Source organism: Aythya fuligula, chromosome 2 (genome assembly GCF_009819795.1).
Source record: "Aythya fuligula isolate bAytFul2 chromosome 2, bAytFul2.pri, whole genome shotgun sequence".
NCBI lineage: Eukaryota > Metazoa > Chordata > Aves > Anseriformes > Anatidae > Aythya > Aythya fuligula.
The window spans coordinates 94860427-94880450 of record NC_045560.1 but is presented as its reverse complement, the minus strand read 5'-3'; the positions used below and the strand labels follow the sequence as shown (position 1 = coordinate 94880450).

The following is a 20024-nucleotide window of genomic DNA, read 5'->3' as shown; positions in this document are numbered from 1 at the left end:
CGGACTTTAAAAACCACCCAGTTCCAACCCCTTACCATGGGCAGGGACACCTCCCACAGACCAGGTTGCCCAAAGCCCCATTCAGCCTGGCCTTGAACACCTCCAGGGATGGGGCATCCACAGCTTCTCTGGGCAGCCTGCTCCAGTGCCTTACAATGCACTGACTCTTACTTGCCAGCTAGATCACGTACATGAGATCAAAAAAAAAATGACACTTAAAAAAAACAAACAATAAAAACACACAAGTAAGGAAGCACACTCAGTACTGAATCTTAGAAGTATTTAGATTCAAGAAACCATAAGACAAAGAACAGCATCCTGATTTGTTGAAAAGTTGTAACATTTCTCCAAAACCTCAGTACAGAGTAGCATGTGCATTTTAATAACTGGATCTCACATGTCTAGTAGAAATGCAAGTTGTTTAGAAGCAAAAGGTTTTTGTCTGTATATATGCACACACAAGTGTAAGAGAAATTATAATGCTACTATTATGGACAAATCAGCCCATTGCTGGAGATCAAATAACAAACAAAAAAGCAAAAGACATCTTTGAATTAATATACGTAAACCTATTTCTCAACTGAGGAACAAGTGACTCAACTAAGATTACAATTTGTGAGCTTCCTCTATACAACCCTCCTTCTCAATGACCTCCTGGGGGGGGGGGGGAAACAAGACAACAACAACAAGAACACCTTACTGTAACTGCTGGGGCTCTAGCACAGGTCCAAGCATAGTATTGAATGGCAGAGAGCCTTTGTCACCTGCAGTCACTGGATGACAGTGAAAACCACACATGCCAAAATGATGCTTGTTCTGTATCTCTCACAGGAGAATAACCAAAAGATAGTTAGGTAAATCACCATTGTTTTGTTACTTGATGTAAATTGAAAACAAAAAAAAAACTCCCCAAAATTCTTAAACTCCTGTTCATGAGATCAATATTGAATTTTTAATAAATTAAAATTAATATTAACATTGATATCAATAGAATTGTTTAAATGGATGTATTTAAAAATAATACACAGAACTAACATCCTTGAAAAATACCTAATCTATTTTAGAATTACAGTTGTAAAGGACCTCATGAGATTATCTGCTTAATCCCCAGTCAGTATATGTTCTCAGTTTAGGATGTTACACGAATACAGCGATCCTAGAGACATACAAGAAGCCCTGCTTCGTATGTACCTGAACAAGAATAAGGCAAGGCTATGTTAGTTTGTTTTGCTCCCCGCCCCCCCCCCCCCCCATCGTTCTCCACAGTGTACTTTAAAGCACTTTGTCCAAGCTATTTTTAAATGTTTCACTTCATTGCTTCCACTTACTTCCATTAAGCAAAATTTTTCTTTACTCTGCTTAATCCAATTATGAAGCAAATGTTAAATTACAAGGCTGGTCAGGGGATTAGCATGGCAGAAAAAAAGACTGTTCAGCATTTTATATTTCCTGTCTACATTTTCATCAATATCATATTTCTATCTGTAAGCATCAATGATTGCACTTGCTAGGTATAAGGAAAGAATTTTAGAGTAGACAGATATGCATCATTCCTGATGCTCACCATGCTTCATTTCAAAGGCTACTCCACTTTCTTGGAAGGAAGAAAGATCTCCTATGTTTGTAGGACACAGTCAGCTGCTCTAGCTGACACTCCGTGAATTTATGGGGTGATAGTGAACTTTTCCTGGACCATGCTCTGAACACATGCAACCTAGGAGTAAGATTTCACCCACATCCTACATCCAGCTGGGACAAAGGAGCAGGGTGAGAGGTGAGAAGTCTAGCGCACAGCTGCAGCGGGGAGGGAGCAGAGTTCTACTTGTCAGTTTAATCCAATTGTTAGGCAGCAAGGCATGCCAAGATTAGAGGGCTGGAATAGGCAGTAACTTGTCTCTGAAACAAGGAAGTCACCACTAGAAGTGAGAGTAAATCATGCTTTCTTATGGACCTTTTAGAGAAGTATACGGTTCCATTCTAACCATGAGCAAATTGCATAGGCTTAATTTAGCCTAATATAAATTGCCATCTGCAAGATGCCCCTGAACTTTTTTTTTCCCCTCTTTGCAGCTTTCCACATATAGTTCATTCTGGGCAATACACTATGCAGCTCTGCAAACATTTTTCCATCACATTTATTAGCTGGTATTGTTTCAGAATCAGTGCTAGTTTGTTTTCTAAGTACGTCGTTGCATCACAACATTATTTAAGACCTAAATTGTCATTCTTGAGAAACGAAGATTTTAAATCCTAGCTCAGCTCCTGATTAACTGGATTATTTTACTCAAATTACTTAATTTGCCAGCACATCTACTTCCCCACCTTAAATCAAGATGGGACTCTCTCCTTAAGGGTATGAGATACACAGATAACTTCTACAGAGAGTGTCTAAAAACTTTAGAGACTCGTATAGTTTTTTACTTGAGGTTTTTACATAGGTTGGCTAAGGCAGGTTAGGTGAGGAAAGTTCAGAACAATGGCCAGGCTGACCCCATTCCCAGCTAAGTGCTTCATATATTTTATTTCAGACACCCTTTCTCTGTCTCCAGGTATCAGAAAACCTTTTACTTGCTACATAAGTCAAGTATGTAGCTGATAAGAAAATACCTTCTTCATTGTTCCAATATAAACAGGATTTTTTTCTCCTAGAATGATTTTTTTTTTCCTAGAAGTGGTGGAAGTCTGGAAGGAAGGAGATCTTCACAGAAAAAGCAATTTATTTATGAAGCAACTTATTTGCTAAAAGCAAGTAGTTGTTGGTGCTGCAAAGATAAACATAAGTGTAAAGCACAATTGCTTCTCTGCATAAGAAGTAATTAGTTACCTGGAAACACTAGGGGTTCCCATAGATTGTTCTATGAGCAACCTAAGAACCTCACCTAGTGTATCAGTAATCATCACCAGTAACACCACTAAAGACAGCCATAGACAAAACTCTTACTTTTTCTGTCTTCCTTTGCTCATGTGGTGGCTTAATAAGATTAAGGGTGTTATTCAGTAAATGGGAGCTAGATTCTAGTTTTAGTTCATCTTCTATACAAAAATGATCCAAAATTGTGATAAAACTGAAATATTATTTTAGATTGTGCCTCCATACATGTAGGGTGGCACTTTCTATAAGAGATCTATTAAAAGTAAAAAAACAAATTATTTTGAACAATAGGTTATCAAACTGTTTTCTGAAGTATTCCATGTATTGCTAGTGTGAACTAAAGATATTTGTTGCTAACAGCATAAGCTGACAGCTGTGAAACCTGACAGTATGCAAGGACTTGGAGGCAGGGCTTTGTTAGAAAGTTTCAAAACTAGATAGAACCACAGGAGACAATCTCTAGGAGCATGACAAAGATCACTTCTGGGCAGCAGTAAGCCTGTAGCTAACACACATGCATCATTTTAAATAGCAGATGAACAGAAAATGTCTTCTTTGTATGAAGGACAGAAAAAGCCAGGAAGAAGTGAATGGTCTAATCCCTGCTTCATTACCATAAATATAACAAAAATGTGTACTTTCTACAGATATTGGTCTGAGTGCCACTTGTTTCACTGGGAAGGCTCTGCTGTCAGATGGCTTCACAAGTTCTCACCCAAATTATAGACTCCAGTTATGTATATTCCAAATTGATCCGATACTTCATCTTTAATAGGTTAGAGGTAATAAACAAGTCTAACACAACCAACATCCAACTGATTGGAGAGCAGCACTTTTTCCCCCCATTTGTTTTTAAGAAGGGAAAAAAAAGGCCTCTGTACCATGCAGTTTCATTTGTCTAACCTTCTAGAGGCTCCCATTACAAGCATGAACCTCCATTTGAATTAAGCGCAAATAGAAACTTTATGTTTTCACTTCCATAGATGTAGGACTATGCAAAGGAAAACAGGTGTCGTGGTTTAACCCGGCTGGCAGCTAAACACCACGCAGCCGTTCGCTCACCCTCCCCCCTCCCTCTCTGGGACGGGGGAGAGAAATGGAAAGTGAAGCCCGTGAGTTGAGATAAAGACAGTTTAATAAGACAGGAAAATAATAATAACAATAATAATAATGATGATACAATGGTGATAATACGAAAGTAATAATAGTATGTACAAACAAGTGATGCACAATGCAATTGCTCACCACCCGCTGACCGATGCCCAGCCTAACCCCGAGCAGTCCGGCCCCCTCCCCCCGGCTAGCCACCCCTATATATTGTTTAGCATGACGTCAGATGGTATGGAATACCCCTTTGGCTAGTTTGGGTCACCTGTCCTGGGTCTGTCCCCTCCCAGCTCTTACTGCACCCCCCAGCCTGCCCGTTGGCAGGACAGAGCAAAGGCTGAGATGTCCTTGGCTTAGTGTAAGCACTGCTCTGCAACAATTAAAGCATCGGGGTGTTATCAGCACTCTTCTCATCCTAAGCCAAAACACAGCATTCCACCAGCTACTAGGAAGAAAATTAATTCTGTGCTAACTGAAACCAGGACATCTATCCACCCCTTATTCCATACCATTTATGTCATGCTCAGGTTACACTCTTTTCCATACATTCTAATTAGTCACCTATAGTAATCATGGTAGTGATAATATACAGTATAATATACTATTTAACATGGTGCAATTCAGTTCATGGGCTATTCTCACCCAGTATTAAATCTCCTTGAGGTACACACCGGACCTCTCCGTTCTTTTGCATTACCCACCAAGTATATCCAGGTCCCTGAGCGAAAACAATTCCACGAATAGGTTTGCCTTTTCCTGAGGCAGGAGTAGCCCAGACTGTTTTACCCAGCATATTTTTTACATGCACTACAGGAACTTTATCCCCATCTACAGTACGTAACAGGTTTGATTGGGCAGGTCCAGCTCGGTTGGTAGATCCCCTAGTATTGACTAACCAGGTGGCCTTTGCCAAATGCGTATCCCAGTTTTTGAACGTCCCAGCGCCCATTGCTTTCAAGGTAGTCTTTAACAGGCCATTGTATCGTTCAACTTTCCCGGAGGCTGGTGCATGATAGGGGATGTGATACACCCATTCAATACCATGTTCTTTGGCCCAAGTGTCTACAAGGTTGTTTCGGAAGTGAGTCCCATTGTCTGATTCTATTCTTTCTGGGGTGCCATGTCGCCATAGGACTTGCTTTTCAAGGCCCAGGATGGTGTTCCGGGCGGTAGCATGAGGCACAGGATATGTTTCCAGCCATCCGGTGGTTGCTTCCACCATTGTAAGTACGTGGCGCTTGCCATTGCGAGTTTGAGGGAGTGTGATGTAATCAATCTGCCAGGCCTCTCCATATTTATATTTCAGCCATCGTCCTCCATACCAAAGAGGCTTTGACCGTTTGGCTTGCTTGATTGCAGCACATGTTTCACAGTCATGAATAACCTGTGCTATAGCGTCCATGGTCAAGTCCACCCCTCGATCACGAGCCCATCTGTATGTTGCATCTCTACCTTGATGGCCTGAGGTGTCATGGGCCCATCGGGCTATAAATAATTCACCTTTATGCTGCCAATCCAGGTCCACCTGAGCTACTTCAATCTTAGCAGCCTGATCCACCTGCTGGTTGTTTTGATGTTCTTCAGTAGCCCGATTCTTGGGCACATGAGCATCTACGTGGCGTACTTTCACAGCCAGGTTCTCTACCCGAGCAGCAATATCTTGCCACAATGCAGCAGCCCAGATAGGTTTGCCCCTACGCTGCCAGTTGTTTTGCTTCCATTGCTGTAACCATCCCCACAGGGCATTTGCTACCATCCATGAATCGGTGTAGAGATAGAGAACTGGCCATTTTTCTCGTTCAGCAATGTCTAAAGCCAGCTGAATGGCTTTCACTTCTGCAAACTGACTCGATTCACCTTCTCCCTCAGCAGCTTCTGCAACTCGTCGCGTAGGACTCCATACAGCAGCCTTCCATCTCCGATGCTTCCCCACAATACGACAGGACCCATCAGTGAACAGGGCATATTTCTTTTCATTCTCTGGCAACTGGTTGTACAGTGGGGCTTCTTCAGCACGACCCACCTCCTCCTCTGATGATATCCCAAAGTATTTGCCTTCTGGCCAGTCCATGATCACTTCCAATATTCCTGGGCGACTGGGGTTTCCTATTCGAGCCCGCTGAGTAATCAGTGCAACCCACTTGCTCCATGTAGCATCAGTTGCATGATGCGTAGAGGGGACCCTTCCCTTGAACATCCAGCCTAGTACCGGTAATCGGGGTGCTAGGAGGAGCTGCGCTTCAGTACCGACCACCTCCGAAGCAGATCGAACTCCTTCATATGCTGCCAATATCTCCTTTTCAGTTGGAGTATAGCGGGCCTCAGATCCTCTGTATCCCCGACTCCAAAACCCCAGAGGCCGACCTCGAGTTTCCCCAGGTTCTTTCTGCCAGAGGCTCCAGGTGGGGCCGTTCTCCCCGGCTGCAGTGTAGAGCACATTCTTTACATCTGGTCCTGTTCGAACTGGCCCAAGGGCTACTGCATGGACTATTTCCTGCTTGATTTGTTCAAAGGCTTGTCGTTGTTCAGGGCCCCATTCAAACTCATTCTTCTTACGAGTTACTTGGTAGAGTGGGTTTACAATCAGACTGTAATTTGGGATGTGCATTCTCCAAAACCCCACAACACCTAGGAAAGTCTGTGTTTCTTTTTTGTTAGTTGGTGGAGACATAGCTGTTATTTTGTTGATCACATCCATTGGGATTTGACGACGTCCATCTTGCCTGGTAGACATAAAATATCTTCCTTGAAGGGATACCTTTCCCTTACAGCTGAGAGGAGACGCCTCCAGAGGCTGGTGGGTCGTGCTCCATCTGCAATTGCTTTGTCAATGCCGGCGTCTCGAGCAAGGGATCCCAGCCTCTTGGCTTCCCTGCCGTCTAATTCCACACAATTGGCTCCAGAGTCCCAGCACCGGAGCAGCCAGGTGACAAGCTGCTCACCTATACAGCGACCAAAATCTTTTCGCACATCTCGTAGCTCGCGCTCGTTTAGGCTTCGGGTAGTTACTGTTGCTCTTTCGGCATCCTCATCTTCCTCCTCCTGAATCCTTGACGGCCCAGCGTCGTCATCATCTTCGTCATCTCTATACTTAGTTTTGGCAGAAGCCTTACCTGGATTGGCAGAAGACTCTCTGCGTTCTAAACGACTTGAATTTCTATACCATATTTTCACCTTCTCTACAGGGGCAGCTTGCACTGCTACTGCTCGTTTCTCTGACTTTGTTACAGGGTCTGCCACAGGGGTTGGAATGCCCTCTGCAGGGTCAACTTGCACTGCTACAGCTCGTTTCTCTGACACGGCCACAGGAGCTGGAGCGGCTACAGGAGCTGGAGCAGTTGCAGGAACCGGAGCTGTAGCGGCTACAGGAGCTGGAGTTGGAGCTGGAGCAGTTGCAGGAGCTGGGACTGGAGCGGCTTCAGGAGCTGGAGCTGGAGCGACTTCAGGAGCTGGGACTGGAGCAGTTGCAGGAACTGGGACTGGAGTAGCGGCCGGAGCTGGAACTGGAGCGACTGCAGGAACTGGGACTGGAGCAGCTGCAGGAGCTGGAGCTGGAGCGGCTTCAGGAGCTGGAGCTGGAGCAGCTTCAGGAGCTGGGACTGGAGCAGTTGCAGGAACTGGGACTGGAGCAGCGGCCGGAGCTGGAACTGGAGCGACTGCAGGAACTGGGACTGGGGCGGCTTCAGGAGCTGGGACTGGAGCGGCTGCAGGAGCTGGGACTGGAGCGGCTGCAGGAGCTGGGACTGGAGCGGCTGCAGGAGCTGGGACTGGAGCGGCTGCAGGAGCTGGGACTGGAGCGGCTGCAGGAGCTGGGACTGGAGCGGCTGCAGGAGCTGGGACTGGAGCATCTGCAGGAGCTGGGACTGGAGCGGCTGCAGAGTCCACCGTAGGGGTCACAGTGGCCGTTGGATCTGTCATGGGACTTGGAGTGGCCGCAGGGTCTGTCACTAAGTTGATAGCAGTATCCATGGCAGCTCGATAGGCGTAAGCCAGGCCCCAGCATGTTACAATGATTTGTGTTACTTTGGAACTTCCCGAATCGCGACACCTTTTATTCAAGCATTCTGCCAGTTTTTGAGGATTTTGCACTTGTTCAGGGGTGAATTTCCAAAACACTGGGGGTGCCAACTGGTCTAGATGCCTGCCCATATCCTCCCATACTCCCTGCCACCCACAACTATACTGCCTCCGGGCAGATCTCCGGATGAGCTTCCTAAGTAGTTGTTTAACTTTAAGCAGAACCTGAAGTGCATTCAGGAGGCAGAACAACAGGACTATGCTGGTCTGAGTATCCCAAGGATATTCAATATCTTGGAGAGCTATTGTAATAAACTCGGAGGATAAGAGGGTGGTGAAGGAGGAAGGGAGAGTGATCAAGGAGGGTACAGGGGTGGTGAAGGAGAAAGGGAGAGTGATCAAGTAAGAAAAATTATCTTCCCCTTTCCCCTCCACAGATTGACTCCCTAATGAAAAAAGGCAACAGATACAATTGCTAATAGTTTCCAAAATACAGTTTCCAAAGTATAGAATCGAAGATGTTACTGAGTACAAATACCAGGTTAGAGTCATGGCCAGATATTTCATCATCTCATAAGCCACTGATACAACACACAGTACCATAATGGTCTGAAACCAGGGCCCGGAGAGGATAAACAACATGACAGAGAGCACATACGGAAAATAACGTGCTATAATACTCAATTTGGAAAACAGGCGCAGCACAGTTGAGATTAAAGCAATCAGCATTATGACAAGTGACTATTAAGCAGGTCTAATACTTATACCAATTTTAGTTTAACACACTCTGGTCAGATCTGCCGTTATCTCAACCTTTCGAGCCCCACGTTGGGCGCCAAAAAGACTGTCGTGGTTTAACCCGGCTGGCAGCTAAACACCACGCAGCCGTTCGCTCACCCTCCCCCCTCCCTCTCTGGGACGGGGGAGAGAAATGGAAAGTGAAGCCCGTGAGTTGAGATAAAGACAGTTTAATAAGACAGGAAAATAATAATAACAATAATAATAATGATGATACAATGGTGATAATACGAAAGTAATAATAGTATGTACAAACAAGTGATGCACAATGCAATTGCTCACCACCCGCTGACCGATGCCCAGCCTAACCCCGAGCAGTCCGGCCCCCTCCCCCCGGCTAGCCACCCCTATATATTGTTTAGCATGACGTCAGATGGTATGGAATACCCCTTTGGCTAGTTTGGGTCACCTGTCCTGGGTCTGTCCCCTCCCAGCTCTTACTGCACCCCCCAGCCTGCCCGTTGGCAGGACAGAGCAAAGGCTGAGATGTCCTTGGCTTAGTGTAAGCACTGCTCTGCAACAATTAAAGCATCGGGGTGTTATCAGCACTCTTCTCATCCTAAGCCAAAACACAGCATTCCACCAGCTACTAGGAAGAAAATTAATTCTGTGCTAACTGAAACCAGGACAACAGGTACTGGTGCTGACCTCTTTCTAGCCGATGATCTACTGTACCACACCAAATTAAGAAAAAGCAAACACCACACAATATATAAGAAAGAGTATTGTCCATAGGACAACTGAGGCAGACTGGTAAGATCTTTATTGGCATACCCAGCCTGAATGCTAAAACTAAAGAAATACCAAGATTCTGCACAGTTGGTTCTTGGGTGAGCCATGCAGAAGTCTGTAAAGAAGAGGTTAAAGGGGTTGTGACAGTTCATTCTGGAAAGTGAAAGCTGGTAATCATTCATCAGTTTTCAAGTTTGTAAGTGGTAAATTAAAGGGGTATGGTGTACCTTTTTCTCCACTTCTGCTGGTAGTAAAGTATTGGCTTACATCACAGATTTAAGATAGAAATGTTCCCCATCTCTAATGCTAAAAGCTAGGATATATGACTACAAGAGGATTTAGAACCTCTCTATCACAAGAGGTTCTTAAGAAGAGGTTAGACAAACACTTGTGAGAACTGACAGTTGCAATCAATCCATTTATATTTAGACAGTTATATGGAAAACACAGCCCCTTCAAGTCCTTTCCACATCTCTTCTCTCCAATTTGCCTGTCAAGGATTTGCAGAGTTTACTTCACCAGCATAACTTGAACATCTCACACTTTTGCCATGCTACAGCCAGTTTAATGGCAAAGGATAAGCAACTTTCAAAAAGTTACTACAAATTGGGATAAGAGACCGTGAATAGCAGAACTAATTTTCACCAAAGGAGCAGGCTGCAGCATTGTGCTGCATGTGTTTCACCATCCGCAGTTCATAGCCCAGAGCAAATAAACTTATGAAGCCAACAGTAACAAAAAGGTGAAGGAAAACACTTAAGATCTGCAAAGATGTGATTAAAAAGCTTCCTTTTTCGCTGAATCCCAGCTGCCTGCCAACGGCACTGAGAGGCAGAAGTATAGAAACACTGATAGAACACTGTAGGACCCCAGAAAGTGCTTTCAGCATAGGCCAGGAGTGGAAACCAGCAAGAACTTCACGTCTCAATTTACCAGTTACTGACCTGCAAAACTTGACAAATTTGGCCAGTGTGAAAGCCTCTCAGGGAGGCACATCAACAGAAAGCAGAAGCAGCAGAAATAAGAGCAGGCAGAAATAAAAACATTCAAAAGCAAGAGGTGCAGTGAGGACTCTATGTTAAAAAAGCTAGCACAGAAGAACACCACATGCTGACATAACATTACGCACACTTCTGAGCAATGCAGTACATGACAATATTTTTGTTAATCATTGTCCATAGCTTCATAACCACGTCCATTATGGCTACCAAGCAACTATGTAACTTCTGATCAGAATCAGGGTAGATAAACCTCAATGTTAATTTGAACTGGGTTATACCAGATGAATTGATAGTGACTCACTTCAGAGACCATAGCTTAACAAAATAATAACAAAACTTAACAAAATTTTGTTCTCCCATCTGAGGTAGTATTATTATTAGGAGTTGGAAAGTTTCCTACACTTGTGCCTTGCTGAAAACATGCAATCTTGTGACCATGCTGTCCTAGTTTTCAGGTATTGTTATCCTGCTGCATAGGGCAATGCTTGGAATCATTTCAAAGCTAAAATTCAGGGAAACAAAATCCTGTCTTTGAAAAACTTCATGGAAGGAACACTCAGAACAGTTATCCGGGGCTTACAGTGGCCTCTGCAGAAATCCGCTGAAGAATACAACTTCCTGCTGGCCAGGAACTGCCAGCAGAAATAGGCAAGAAGGTGGGAAAGAGCTTTAGAAGTCATTTGAGCCTGACGCTTGGGTGAGCACCATACTCGCTCTGCCCTAGCTGAACCTTAGTAAAGAGCTGAGAGAACAAGATTTGATGCTTAATGTGGGTTAAAAAAGTGGAGGGGATGAACCACAGACACTTGCCTCATTCTTCTGACTGTAACGAAGATGGTAATTTCTAATAGCCAAGGGAAATCTTAAATGAGCACAAGCAGATCCATCAAAATTCACCTTTCAAGCCATAAACTAATTCTAATACAAAACTGCAATAAAATCCTGAGCATAATCAGAAACAGGCCAACTGCAACTGGATATGTAGATACAAGCCAGACTTAGCTACAGTACTTCTTACATCAGTCACAGCTACGCAGAAGAAAGTACAGAACTTAAAAGGATTCCTTATGCTTTGCCAGGTCACCTTTTCCCTCTAACATTTTAGCAAATAAGAGAAACCCAGCACTTCAGCACACAGTTGGTTTCTCCTGTCTCAGGAGATGAGCTGATTAGACTGCCACTTTAATACTTTTGAACCTTTAATGCATTCCTGTCCCTACATCCTCCTGCTAGGAAAGCAAAAACATCAGTCATCACAAAAACTAGGGATTTTAGCTATTTTATTTGCTTACTCTTACTTATAAACTACTACCAAAATTCAAAACTAAGGCTTTGACTGTAGGACCCACCTGGCACTACAGCAGATCCCTTGCCAGAGGGCTAACTGCTTACAACGGTATATTTACAGACTACAAGAACATAGGATTTCTCCTTGCATTGAGAGAAAGGACTCCATTCCTCCAAGATCTTTTTGGTTCCACGTACATCAGATAAGGTTTTACTAATTCACATGGAAGGAGTTACACAGAATGAAGAGACTATACCTGACCTTACTTTTTCAGTATACATACACACTTAAATTATTTCACACTGTTATGAGAACATGACAGAGGAAACTGAAAACAGCAGTATTTCTTTTCTTCTTTTTTTTTTTTTTTTTTTTTTTAAATCTATCCTACTTGATTCAGCTCTGCTGCATATTACTACCCCAAATTCTCTTTTTGTGAGCTCAGTGTGAGTTCATATTAAAAGCAATTAATTTCCTCCACAATTTCTCTGAGTTTGCTATTACAGCACCTGGATGTTTTATGGCATTCTAAAACATCATTTTCACAACATACCTGTAATAATAACAAATAGCACAATACTTAATATTAAAACATGTCCTGAAGAAATTGAGGTTTTAAAAAACAAAACAACTTACTATTAATGCTGGGTACTCATCCTGAAAACGCTGAAAAGTGCTTTTTCAGGATACTTGCTACATAGTGCTCCTCCCATCCTCAAAGCCCAGCTACTATTAACTTCAGCTGCAGCTGTAAGTACTCAGTGCTTCTGAAAAATCAAACACTTAGGTCTCAAGTCATCAACCCAGAAAATGAGAGCCACCTGTGAAAAGCTGTATTTCTCTGCTGCGACTGGTGCTGTATTAGCAGAAATGATTTTTCACAGCTGCTTAGCTGTGACTAAGGCTAGGCAAAATAGCCATTTGTTTTGTGGAATATATTTTATTTTTTAAGGAAAGTTGTAAACTATTTAGAAGCTCAGGTTGAATTCAGTTAATATAGAGCTTGGTGAACGGGAAGGCTCTACAGAAGGCTTTCCTCTGAAGCAGCCCTGGCTGTGGAGAAGTGCCTGGAGCAGCCAGCCCTGCCACTGCTGTGTGGCTGTGAATGCTCCAGGGACTTTAGCTGGTTCTCTGTGAGGAGGAAAAAGTAGGGTACAAAGAGTTTACTCAGACCATGGAAGTAAACAGTATTTCCCACATGTGAGCAACTTCCCATCTCACTACAGAGCAGTACAGGCCTGAGCTGGAGCAGGCCTGGGTTAGGAGGAGTCTGTAGAGCCCTGATGGCTCCTTGTCTACAGCAGCTAGGATCCACCACACCAAGTAGAGGCTGTACTAGCTCACAGGAAAGTGACTTTGCTTCCGTTCAAAAATTACTCCTGGACAGCCTTAAAGTTGTGATCTTTAAGAACGCAAGAGCCACAAGAGCTTGTGTTCAAGATGTAACAGTAACAAGCTAGTCATTCCCGCTTAGCTCTTCACAAGGGAAAGTCCTGTACTGATTCTCTCCCCACAAGGAGAAAAATGGGATATTCATTGGGTTTAAAGTATTCAGAGGTTTTAGACCACTTTACAATTCACCCATTATCTTATTCTAGGTGATGTTCTTCTTTTCACGTTTGCCTTCAAGATGCTTTCTCATGCTTTGATTTTTCTGGCCTCACTTTTACCAAAGCTCAAGTCTTCCGGTATGTAAGCTTTCCTCGTAACCAAGCCGTAGGAATAATTCAAACTGCACCCTAAGGACCACAGCTTAATATTTATTCTTTCAGAATTATGGTTGTAGAGGTACATGACTTGCACTTCCAGCATATATAATCTTGCTGCTACTCAGAGTATTTATGTCTCCACTATAAATCTCTTGTCTCTGTCATTAAGTACTGGCCAGTGCCTCTAGCTACCCACAACAAGGAATTACAATAGTAAAATCTGACTTACTACTGGCAATATGCTGAAAGTAACATTTTTAGAGGAATTCTGTTCAACTAAAGTAGCTGATTAAAGTTTATAAAACTAAATGATGATGTGTACTCTTTACCTCTTCTATTGCTAATCACTATTAATTCCCTTTTTATTCATATTTAGGTATAACAATTCTATTAATAAGTTGCATAAAACATTCAGACCGATGAACAGAAAAGTGTTATTTTGTGCTGGAAGACCACTGTCATTTGTATTTATTGTTTATATAATTGTTTTAATAAATGACATATTATCCTTCACAATGCTTCTACAATAAATTTTCTTCAGTTATAAACCAAAAATTATTTACAATTTGTTTATTGAGCACTAATTTGCTTATGGAGTCCTTTACTTTTTCTTTTTTGGGAAGTTGTCTGGAATGCTTTTCTTGCATTTCCTTAGTCACCCATATTGCTAGGTAGCTGCTGAACTAGTCACCTGTAGATCTGAATCTGTCACTTCTCTGTTGTGAAAAACACAGGCTTACATATATTTTCTCTTTTGCCCTTCATGTCTGACCTCTGCTTTTAGATGCTTGTTGCGTTCTTGGTAGCCAGAATATCAAAAGTTCCAGGAGACTGTCCATCTCTGTGCAGTAATACTTGATTTGCTAGCACTGGCTTGGTGCTTACAGTCACATTTTCAGCTATTGCTGGCTTCAAAAGTTCATTTGCTGTAAACAAGATAGTCTGTGTATGCTGTGACATGAGCTGTACTGGAATGCTGCCTTTGCCTTCTGGTGGTGTTTTTCTCTAGTGTACTGATTCTTTCTACAGGCTTTGTTATTCTGATATGCTCCCACTTACCTATCTCTCTCCATCTGGAGGGGAAAAAAAAAAAAAAAAAAAAAAAAAAAAAAAAGAACCACCAAAACCCAAGGTTTTGGCAGTCCTGACAATTTTTTTTTCTGCCTTGTCATTGTGGAAGCTGTGCTGCAAAGAGGATTAGATACGTTCAAGCTCCTGACAAGAAAACTGAGGCCCATTAACAGTAATAACACTTGACGCGCTCTGTTGTTCATTATGCTATCAGGTTACAATCAAGAATTTCCTCAGCCAAACATTCTAGTGTCGTCTGTGTCAGTATCTAACACCCTTGAGGCCTTATAGAGCTAAATGAATGTCACTGGCACTGCCATGGCAATAGGAAAAAATGCAAATGTCCTTCATAGCTTGGTGGATCAGCTGAAAGGCATCCAGAAGATCAAAAAAAATTTTATTTTTTTTTTTGCAAACTGTTAATAGAAAGCATCCTAAATGGAAGCATCTAACACCGAATCCCTTATGTTTATGATTGCTAGCTTGTTAACAATTTTCAGTTAGGAATAATTTCATATGGAGTTAAAAATCAGTCAGTCAATAGCTATGAATTTACCTGTGTTTCTATAAGAGTTGTTGATTCCATCTGATGATTGTTCTTAAGACTTCCACTTTCCTCCAAGCTATCAACTTGGTTTGGTTTCTTCTTCCAAAGCCACTTGTTGTAATATTTCTGCAGGATTGATCTCCTAATATTAATTTAAAGAAAATTGCTTCAATCTTTTGCCTATTATATCCAGGTGATTTTGGTTTTTATAAAAGGCCACCTGCATTACAGCATGAGGACATACACATTTCTATATACTGCAGACGTTTGTCATTGTAAAGGCATAGGCTTGGATATGTATCTAGTACTGATATCAAGCTATTATTACCCAATTCATTCTTCTCTATCCACATGTTCTGGCAGATTTTTATTTCTTAATTCTAAAGTTGATGTCCAGATTTTTATTTATGCAATTTTTCTTCTGTGTTTCACAGCTGCAGCCCAAGAAGTAAGAAGCTCATGTAAGCTGAATTCATTTCCCATGTAACATATGCTTCATGTTTGCTTCTACTTGGAAATCATTGTTTAATCCAGACGTTGTACAAGCAGTTACAAAAATGTCACGCAGTGGCCAGCATTTTGAATGATAGGGTTACCAGGAAGCAAGTAGTTTGCATGTTGCATTTGCACAAATTGGCCACATGGCATAGAGCAAATAGCCCACTAAGAATCAAAAGGCATCTAAAGCATTAAAAGCAAACATGTTATTTAAAATAGTTGAGTGGCTTGCTTGACAGTTATTCCTTCCAGAAATTAGTTATTTTTGTCAAGGTAAAGAGACATGCTGATAAAACTATTTTAAATGGTCATAACTTGTCATCAAATTTTGCATCTGCAAAATTTGCAGTAGTGCAAATATTATTATTTATTGATTTGCAAACTCTAATTTGCATGCTGCATATGTTCATGCACTTTCAACAAGATGCAGAAATGATAAGGAGGAAAACAACAGGCAGCGTAGTACTATTTTGCACTCCTAAAAGATAAACATCATGATATCTTAGAAAATAAATATTTATAAATAAACATCTGCTTTGATTTTTAATGGGGGTGGGGAGGGGGGAGGAATGAACACATCAGTGTTAGTCTAGCATTGCTAGACTAGGTTCCCTTGTCTATCTGTCCAGCAGCTTGATAAGAACTGACCACTGGATCAGCCCAAAGACCCCACAGATCAGTAACCTTTATTAGGCAGTAACCAGAGTATTTTGCAAGGAAAATGTGGCTTAAGATTCACTTTGGTACATTTCCAGCTGGAAGCAAACAATATACTAGGAGTTCCCAAAAAACTGTAAGATCTTATTAGACTGCACTTAGATTTTTAGGCATAATTTTTTCCTCCCTTCCCCTTGCAGTCTTGTAAATGAAGAAATTTTAGCTGGCCAAACTCAGGGTGAGTGCACATGGGTATGAAAATACTTTTCTTTGAAGAAACACTGAAAGAGCAGTAAATGACTCTGTAAGATTCGTCCTTTACTGTCCAACCCAAGTCATCTTGTGGTAGGATGAGGCTAGGGTGCATTGTCCTCTAGGTCCTCTTGTATTTTGGTTTCTGAGGGTAGGAGTTTTGAGGCTGTGTACTTTACCAGACTACCACATCTGCATAGTTGAGGTGCCAGCACTTCAGAGCATGAAGCAAACACAGACTGCAGCTAACATGCAGCCTGCGAGCGTAGTGCTGTATTGGCAGTGTTTGCTACAAGATGTGAGTAGTCTCTTAATTGAAAAGCTGTGTTACATTCACTTACTGCATTACAAATTCTATGAGAACGTTTGAGGAGGTGGAAAAAGCGTTGGTATTGTGCCTTATCTTGAAAAGAGTCGTGAAACTGGTATTGTGACTATTAATTTAAAAGGATTTCCCATCTCAGTCTTCCTATGAAGATTCTGTTTCTTTCAATGAATGGAAAAAAAAAAAATCTGAAAAAATTATTTGAAGACTGGTTTCAGTCTTCTTTTTTGTCACTTGTTTTCACCAGCAGCTGTAGTTGGAAATCAGCACTTTTAGCAGCTAAAAAACAGTCAACCAAAAAGCAGAAGGCTTTTTGTTAAAAAGAGATTTTTCAATGAATAAACTGAAAAAGCAGAATTAAAAAAAAAAATTATCCTGGAAAAAAAAAAAAAAGTTTTGAATATCAGTAGTAGCTATTGCATCAAAACCATTACTACTTTGAATCTGAAGCTATTTTTTTTTATATACAAATTTTTTGGCTAGTGTACTAAAATTCATCTAACTGGGTTGAATTAAGTTTTTATTTTGGAGCCAGAGAATGGAAAGATTATCCTGAAAGCAATGGGCACTGTTACATCCCAGGCAGAATTCATATCAAGCATTCAAAAATCTAGTTTACTTTATACAGCAGACAAAGTAATTACAGGCACAATTTCCTGAGTACATATTAAGATGATTTTATTTTCATAACTAGCACTGAAGGTGTTAATACAATGTGTTGATTGTTCTAGAAAGAAATAGCCTGGAACAGATGCCCTAAACCATTGGAAATCATCAGGACAGACCCATAAGTTGTCTTTCTCAACTTTTTTTTTTTATGGGAGATGTAGGCAGGTCCATGCTTCACAGCTTGGTCTTAGCCAGCTCAGTGAATTAGTTGCAGCAAAGTGTGCCCAGTCCCCTCTGTCTCTAGGATTTTTTTTTTTTCCCGTCACTGGTGCTCTGGTCCCTGCTCTTCCCCACAGCTTGTTGCCCTATTCCCCTTCTGCTGGACAGACCTCTGTCCAGCTTGCCCAGAAAGAGCAGTCTTTTGTCCCCACAGAAGCCTTGCCCAAACAAATTGTCCCAATTAAAGAAATGAAAGAAGAAATAATAAAGCAAAAATAAAACCCTGAAATAAACAAACAAACAAACAAAAAAAAACATTCTATATGAAATATAACATTGGTGATGCTTCCCGGCCACATTTTATTCCATCCCCTTCTCACATTTTTTTTTCCAGTCTCTCAGTAAAACTGAGATAGTTTTCTTTCTTTCTTTGCAGACCCTTCCACACAATTCAGAAATTCAGCCTTAACTTATTGCTCCTCTTCTCCTTCTGCATTCGCTTACCTCCTCATCTTTTCCTCCTCCTACAGCTCATTCTACTCAATATGGATCTGTGTTCTGCCATCTCTTCTTAAACCAGCTCTTGATTCTGCTTGCCTGCTCGGTTACTTCTTCCATCTGTAAATTTTATGTCACGTTGAATTTTGCAGGATGTGTCATTGGCTATGCAATGAAAGACTCCAGTCAGAAAAACAAAATTTCAGTTAAGAAAAAATCCATTTTTGACTTTCAGAAAAGTGTTTTCTGTGTGAATTGGAGGGGAAAAGAGAGACATTTTCTTTGTAAAAACTGTAATGTTTTTGTATAGTTATTTCTTTATTATTATGGCTAGCTTCTGTTATCGCTGCTATTCATGTTACCTTATTCACTGTTTAACATATTGTTTTTCTACTTTATTGCCCTTACAGTTTGTAACTCCCAAATAATTCCATATACAGTTAATTCAAGTCTTGTCTCTTCCCCGTCAACAGAAGCTTTTTATCGTCCCTACAAAAATCTTCATATTTCCATGCACCAGGTTACAGAGAAAGATTTACGTACCAAAATGCATTCTATCAAATACTTCCTTTAAGTCTGCCCCAACAGGGCACTTATAAATCTTTCTGCACCTGTCAATCTGGTTTAACCTTTTTTTGTATATATATATACACTAATTGCTCATAATGTTTTTCTCTTGCATTGGCCTCATGCCACTGTTACCATAGATTTTGTACCAAGACAGGATTTCTGGCCTAGGAATATCTTTTTGGTTCCTCAAGACACATCCTGTGAAACAGTACTCTTTTTGAGCCCCTATTTGTTACCACAGCATAAAGAACTTTAGGTATTTTAGTCACCAGGTCTTAAACTATTTTGTGACTACAAACAAATTTGTCACTGCCTCTCTATGCCAAGAAGTACTTCATTTAAACCCCAGTTCTGATCTGGTTGCTCACAGAGAATGCAGTTCTAAAGGAAGCAAATGTCCTTTAAAGTTGAGTTAAAAGAAAAAGCAAGCAGAACAATAAATAAGTATCCATTTTATTTTATTTTATTTTATTTTATTTTATTTTATTTTATTTTATTTTATTAAAATGAGAGCTGTTGTAAGTGTCAAACTGGAAAAAGGGCTACAGAGAAAGTCAAAAGGTTAGAAGTAGTTACAGAAGAGAGTGAAATTCTGCTGGAATAAAATTTATACATAGAAGCTTACATGACTTACAGAAGGAGTTTGCAATAGGAGGCATCTAGTACTTTCTTAATATCCTTAAAAATAATATGTACTGTATGGAATTAGGATGGGTTCTAAAGTTACTTTTTTTTTTTTTTTTTTTTTTTTTTTGAGTAATTAGTCACCTATGCTTTAAAAAACTCATTTTTTAACAATACTATCATTAAATTAAACAACTAAAAATGGATTTTAAAAGTAGTAATGAAGCAAATCTCATATATTGACCTCAACACCTTTGTGGAGACCAGCTATGTCTCCTTGCCTAAAAGTCAATCTGTGCACACAGAGATGGCACAGATCTCTCCTCTGCTGTCATCCCTGTCACCAGCAGTGAATGTGACGTGTGCTGCTGATACTCATCTAAATCCACAAACATGAAAGAAAAGATGAAGCTAGGCCACAATTGCCTTCCTTCTGTACATTCCTTCTGTTACTTTGTCAACTGTGAACTTCAGATGAAGTTCCATTTTTGTGGAACTTGTAAGAACAGACATTTTAAAAAATATCTTACAGTATTTGTCAAGCATTTCTCAAACACAAGGATGCTGTGGTTAGACTGTAATGTAAATATATGTGATTAGGCTGGAAGAGGGATGATATTATTCCCTTCT

At 41.1% G+C, this 20024-nt stretch overlaps 1 protein-coding gene across 2 annotated transcripts in view; it reads right to left on the bottom strand.

Moving 5' to 3' along the window:
• The window catches only part of GABBR2 (gamma-aminobutyric acid type B receptor subunit 2), a 479128-nt gene that overhangs the window by 415397 nt on the left and 43707 nt on the right, over nucleotides 1-20024 (bottom strand). Inside the window, exon 1 of one of the 2 annotated variants that reach the window (XM_032180770.1) lies at nucleotides 15152-15352. The exons of the other annotated variant lie outside the window; for it this stretch is intronic. Within the exon in view, the coding sequence (XP_032036661.1) occupies nucleotides 15152-15181 (30 nt within the window). The 5' untranslated portion in view covers nucleotides 15182-15352. Of the gene's footprint in view, nucleotides 1-15151; nucleotides 15353-20024 lie in introns of those variants that run through there. 2 annotated transcript variants of the gene reach the window in all.